The 6546-nt window shown below is 54.6% G+C and overlaps 1 protein-coding gene across 7 annotated transcripts in view; it reads right to left on the bottom strand.

Moving 5' to 3' along the window:
• The window catches only part of SPAG17 (sperm associated antigen 17), a 342590-nt gene extending 336421 nt beyond the window's left edge, over window positions 1–6169 (bottom strand). For all 7 annotated transcript variants that reach the window (XM_019548662.1, XM_019548664.1, XM_019548665.1 and 4 more), the window contains exon 1: window positions 5965–6169. In XM_019548662.1, the coding sequence (XP_019404207.1) occupies window positions 5965–6075 (111 nt within the window). In that variant the 5' untranslated portion in view covers window positions 6076–6169. The remainder of the gene's footprint in view (window positions 1–5964) is intronic.
• Between the last annotated feature and the right edge of the window lie 377 nt (window positions 6170–6546).

Below are 6546 nucleotides of genomic sequence, written 5' to 3'. Positions count from 1 at the left end.
TACTTTCTGAGCAGGCGCAATTAGCTAATGCATATAAGCCTATCCGCCCCGCATACTTAAGTAGTTAATTATAATGCACATGCGACGGATGACGTGACGTCATTTCATATATGTTTGTATGAACTGGAAATGAGATGTAAGAGTTCCTGCTTCTGCACACGTGCTCAGGAGAGAGGGGATAAAAGCCGGCTGAGAGTTGTCCTCAGCGGTTGGAGTGATCCTTTGTTTCCGCTCCAACCCTATTTGCAAATATATACCTTTTGTGTTCCTAATGGAGTGTGTCTGAGACTGAGAGTTCTTCGCCTCCCGAGAAACGAACCGCAGCCATTTCTGCAACAGGCGGAAGACGAGCGGGACCACAGTGTGGAGCTGGGATTCCTCTCATCTCTGGAAATCATCCATCGCTGAGGCTGCCTTGAGTCAGGAAGGAGTCAGCTCCTGACAATTCCCCATCAAATGCACGACAGTGCTACAGTAGCAGCTCCCCTGGTTCCAATGCAAGTATCACCCCTCTTGGGTGGGACTGGATAGTGGCTATCAGTGTCCTGAAACCCTGTAAATGATCAGTAACCCACACAGAAGTAGGTAAGTTTTGGGTAGTGGGTTGAAGGAGAAATGGAGCCGAATGCCCGCAGAGCCTTCAATAAAATAAATCTTTCTCTGAATCTCTCTGGTCTTTAACAAAGTTCAGATTTATAGAATTTTCACTGTGTGTTTATACTTTGTAATTAATTTTACTGTTTGTCCCAAAGTGTGTTAATTAATAAACCATTTTATTCACGTACCTTAAGCAGTTCTCTTAGTGATTATTAATTTAAACTAGTGATAGATACCGACAGGGTGAAGAACCACCATACCTTTCTGGGGAGAAATTCAAGAGGAAGCAGCTGTTTGGGCCTGCTTTATAAATTGGTTTAAAAGAGTGATTTCTCACCCCCCTCCCCAACAGTGGGGACTTGAATGTCACCCTAGACATGTGAGACCGGTTGGGCACGGAGTGGAACCATACCACTGTGGGCGTCCTTGGGGGGATCCTGACAGAGTACTCCCTGGTGGACATCTGGCATGCCTGTCACCCTATCGACCTCCCTGCCTTCACCTATGTGAGGGTGGAGGAGGTGCAGGCATGCCACTCGCGGTTGGAATGGGTTTATATCTCTTTGCCGCACTTTGCCCAGGCCCACTCCTCTGGCATCCAGCCAACCCCTTTCAGTGCTCACTACATTGTCTAGGCCCAGGCCATGCTAGGGCCTGGGCATCTGGGGTTGGCCTACTGGGATTTCAATGACAGTCTGCTGGAGGATGTGGGCTTCAGGGAAACCTTTCAGGAGTGCTAGCTAGCCTGACAGGAGCAATAGGCAGCTTTCCCCTCAGCTAGGAGATGGTGGGATGCGGGGAGGTGTGTATCTGGCTTTTTTGTGGCAGCTATGCTCGGGGGCACACCCAGGAGAGGGAGGTGGCCCCGGCAGAAGCTCAAGCAGGAAGTGCTAGAGCTGGAGAGGTGCTTGGCCACTGACCCAACCAACCTGTCCCTCTGTGGAGAGTGTTGGGAGAGGCGGGAAGAGCTTCAGGCTCTAGACAACCACTGCGTCTGCGATGCATTTATCCGCTCATGCATCCAGCTCCTTCAGGAGATGAACCATGGCTCCCGCTTCTTCTATGCCCTGGAGAGGAGGCAGGGGGCCAAGAAGTACATCACCTGCCTTGTGGCAGGTGATGGCACCCCCCTCATGGATCCAGATGAGATGCACCAGTGCAGGCCTTCTATGAAGAGTTCTTCTCCCTGGATCTCACTGACGCTGAAGTCTGTCAAACCCTGTGGGAGGGACTCCCTCAGGTCAGTGTGGGCGACTCGGACTGGCTCGAAGCTCCTCATGCTCTGGTTGAGTTTTTGGTTGCCCTCTGCCTGACACGCAGTGCCCTGTTGCCAGGCATCAACAGGCTGACTGTGAAGTTCTACCGGGCCTTTTGGGACATCCTCAGCTTGGATCTTGCTGCAGTCTGGGCCAAATCCAAAGCAAGTTGGGAGCTCCCCCTGTTGTGCTGGAGGGCCGTGCTGACCCTCCTGCTGAAGAAGGGTGATCCCTGCAACCTGAGGAACTGGCATCATGTGTTCCTCTTCTGCATAGACTACAACATGGCAGTGAAGGCCATATCGCTGCGCCTGTGGTCTGTGCTGATGGACGTGATCCATCCCAACCAGATGTACACGGTGCCCAGACATTCCATCTTCAATAACCTGTACCTGGTTTGGGACCTCCTGGAGTTAGCACGTCAGAAGTGCCTGTCTTTTGCCCTCCTATCCCTGGACCAGGAGAAGGCGTTTGACAGAGTGGATCACAGGAACCTCACCGGCACACTGTGGGCCTTTGGCTTTGGGTCCCGCTTTGTGTGGGCTCTCCAGGTACTGTACACCTCTGCAGAGTGTTTGGTCAAGTTCAACTGGACCCTAATGGAACCCACCCCAGTCAGGAGAGGGGTGTGTCAAGGCTGCCCACTGTCAGGCCAGCTGTACGTCTTGGCACTGGAGCCCATCCTCATTCTCTTGTAGAAGCGGGTGGCGGGGTTGATGCTCTGGAAGCCAGCGGTGCAGGTGGTACTGTCAGTGTATGCTGACAATGTACTCCTTGTGGTCCAGGACTCAGGTGACCTGGCACAGGTGGAGGCCTGCCAGGCATTGTACTTGGCGGCCTCCTCTGCCCGGGTCAACTGGGTGAAAAGCTTTGGCCTGATGGCAGGTGGGCTCACTTCCACCTGTGCTCCAGAGGATCCACTGGAGCATGGGCTTGTTGCTCTACTTGGGGGTCTACCTGTCCCCCACAGATCCCTCCCTGCTGGAGAACTGACACCAGCTGGAGGCAAGGGTGGTCGGGTGGCTCCAGGCATGGGCAGGGCTTCTGAGGTGTCTCTCCCTGCGTGGGAGAGTGCTGGTGCTGAACCAGCCAGTCCATGCTCTGGCACTGCTTAACACACCTTGCCTGTGCCCCCTGAGGTCCTGGTGGGACTCCAGAGATGGGTGCTGAAGTTTTTCTGGGCAGGGCGGCACTAGGTTGCTGCAGAGATCCTGAGCCTTCCCTTGCAGGAGGGCAGCCAGGATCTGGTATTTTGCCTGCAGCGATTGCTATACGGTGTCAGTAGCCACGCGGCATGGGGCCACCTGGGGCACGCTTTCATCTGCCACTTCCAGGGGCTCCAATACGACTAACAACTCCTCAGCTTGTGGGGCTTCTCCCTGCAAGACCAGCAAGGGCTGCCAGATTTCTACCAGGACCTCCTCCAGGCCTGGAAGCTGGTCTCTGCTTCCCAGTCCCCTGCAACAGTTGCCCAGGGTGCCGACCTGCTCGTCGAGCCCCTCCTCTGGAACCCCCAGCTGGAGATGCCGACGACAGAGGTGCCAAGGTTTCAACAGAGGTTAATCCTGGCTGGTATCACCCGTATTGGAGACCTCCTGGACTACCATGGGCAGGAGTGGGTAGACCCCACTGCACTGTCCCGGCACATGGGTCTACCCACGACACTTGCAACCTGCCGTCTGGTCCAGGAGATGAAATCTGCCATACCTCCTGATGTCCTTGCCTTTGTTAACCAGGTCCTACGTGGCGGTGGTCCCTGCCCTGCCGTGTCCTCCAGCACACCAGAGTTTGTCGTGGGGCTGGCATCTCACCCAGCTTCATGGAGTTCCCCACTGCACCACCTGAGCCAGCTGGAGGACAGCAGACCAGTCCGTTTTTCCACCGTCCATCGCTACCACCTCTACATGCTTGTGCACCACACCATTCATCATGATGCCCTTGTGTCTTGCCCAGACACCAAGTGGTGGGACCTGCTTGGCGAGGGCGTGGCTGGGACACCCCAGTGGCTGAATCTGTACTCCACCCTCATCCCACGAGCCACTGGGGGCCTCAGCTGGTGGTTCCTCCATGGAACCGTCGCCACCGGCATGTATGTGGCAAGCTTCCTGGACACCCTGGTCTTCTGCTTCTCTCTGGGCAGCAGGAAACCCTGGCACACATGACCCTCGAGTGTACCAGGCTGCAGCCCCTCCACCTCCACCTCAGAGGTAAGGAAAGGGAGGGGGAAGAGGGGGAGGGGACTGCTCTGATATTGACTATGACTGTTTGGCTGCCTGAGATGCTGCTGATGCTACTGTGCTGCTTACTAATTTATTATCTGTTGTCATTTAAATTAGTGGACTGGGCTGAGGCTGGGGCACACTACCGAATCGTGTAGAGGCCCCACCACCAGTGAGGGCGCGCCTTAACACACACACACACGCACACACACACGCACACGCACAGAGTCAAGTCACGAGTTTTGCTTGTCAGCAGCTTGAGGTGCAGTTTCCCAGAAACCCCTGCACCATCTCCTTGAAACCTAGCAGGCTTCATGGCCTCAGCAGGGGCTACCATGCCTATTGTTTCCAATCCCCTTTTCCTTCACACTTACAAGTGGTACGAGTTTTGCTTTCAAGACTTTTAAGTTCAGTTTCCCAGAAAACCCTATACCTATCTATGCAGGCTTGGCAGGCTCCATGCCCTGAGAAGCGTCTACCATCCCCGCTGTCTTCATTCAAATCTGCCAAAAAATGACAAAGTTATAGGTAGTTTCCTGCTTCCCCATTATAGCCTATGGGTGAAATGTCGAAACAATGTTGAAAGAGTGACACAGTTTCAATGAAACGAAACAGAACAGTGCTTTCAAAACTAAACAAAACTCTAAACAAAACACTGTTCCGTCAAAACAGCGAAACAGAAATCAAAATGAAATGGTGCTGTTTCACACAGCCCTAACTGTAAAGAGAACTCACTAGCTCTGATTATCATTGGATTCATGTTGTAGGACCCTTTGCTCCTGCTTTGCAGAAACTGGAGAGTGTACAGTGAACATGATGAGGGACTACAACAAGAGAAAGTATGGCTTTGTGGTTACTGCTAGTCTAGTAATGGTTATTGGACAGTTGTACAGGAAACAAGTTTATAGATGGGCTTTGCAAAATTTCAGTGGATAGCATCCGTATCACAGTAGCCACTGCAGTAGCACAAGAATCACTAACTGGCCTTCTTATGTCTCATTAGCAGGTTCAGAACAAAGAAGGTCAGAGACCAAATAAGCAAAATGGTGGATTTCAATCTTGTGGAGCTGCTTCTACTCTAAAAAGTAATTGTGTTTGATTTTGGATGAAATACCCAATACTAAAAACACTCTTTTAAAGTATGTACATAAAAGAGACCTTAGCATCCACACAATTTACTGGCAAATTGTTGGGCTACTTTTAGAATGGCCTGTTTTATTTTAAAGTCCTTACAACTATCAAAGCTACTTGTGCTTCAGAAAAGGTCACTTAAGGGGGCCACATCAGTGACCCAAGGAACAGAAAAGCCAAATTCATTTGTCCAACTTGCAAAAGCAGCGCTAGGCAAACGCATGCGAGGCAAATATTACTGTTTGCTACACTGAGGCAGTAGTTCAAAGTCAAATTCTTTCTGTCAAATTAAGATTTACTGGACTGACATTGCTCTCATGCAGCTGGGTAACCTAAATATGCTTTTAGCCTTTCACACACTCTAAAAAGAAAGTAATGAAAGGGGGAAAGCGCCTTTTAACTACGTCCTCTCAAGTAGGAAAATTATAGCTGCTCATTTTCGACGCCACAGTTAAAGCTATGTCAGCGCCTCCATCAAAGTTGGCCCTGCACCGACCGCCTGACAGTAGTTCGCTCCCAGCTGAACCTTGGCGCGTTGCAGGGGGCGACGCTAGGCGGCTAGGCAGGTACAACACGCGCGAGGCCGCGGCCGAGCTTGTGAAGCGGCTTGGCTGCGGCCCGTCGGCCTCACGACCCAGGCGCACGCGGCCTCGCCGCCCTTCGTCCTACGGCGAAACGCGGCGCCTGCGCCCCCGTGAGGCCCCTCCGCGCCTGACGGCGCTGCAGCAGTCGCCCCGCCCCGCCCGCCCCGGCCCGGTCACCTCCTCCAAGCGGGCGGACACCAGCGCGGTCTCCCAGGTCCTAGCGGCGGCCCCGGTCCCGGCCCCGGCTCCGGGGGAGCCGCCCCCGCTCTTGGGCCGCTTCGGAGCCATGGAGCAGCCTAGCAGCACCCGCGCGTCCCGACCCGCGCCGCCGTCTCCGTAGCAACCGGGCCTCTTCCGGCCACGCCGTCTCCATGGCAACGGCCCACGATGCCGGCCAGGAGGCGGGGCGGGGCGGGGCGGGGCAGAGGCACCAACGAGGGACGCTCGCCCCGAGCACAGGAGTCGCGCGGCCAGAGCCTGTTCCCCGCTGCCGTGTCGTCCTTCTCCCGCGCCCCCCGCGGCTTCATTGTCGGTGGTGCTAGTAGGGCCCCGGCCTAGCGCGCCCTCCGGCCTCGGGGTTATGGCCTCAGCTCCGCGGAGACAGGAGGAGTTGTGCGGAGCGGCGTCTTCGCGTCGCAGCTCCTTGTTGTCAGCCACCTAACCCTGCGGGGCTGCCCCCCGGGACTCGTGCCTGGCTGGGCGAACACCCCACCTCGCTCTCAGGCAGATGGCTGGGAGCTCGCTGCTCGTACCCGGCCC

Source organism: Crocodylus porosus, unplaced genomic scaffold, assembly GCF_001723895.1.
Source record: "Crocodylus porosus isolate Cpor-Errol unplaced genomic scaffold, CroPor_comp1, whole genome shotgun sequence".
Lineage (NCBI taxonomy): Eukaryota > Metazoa > Chordata > Crocodylia > Crocodylidae > Crocodylus > Crocodylus porosus.
This window is presented reverse-complemented; position numbering and strand designations above follow the sequence as displayed.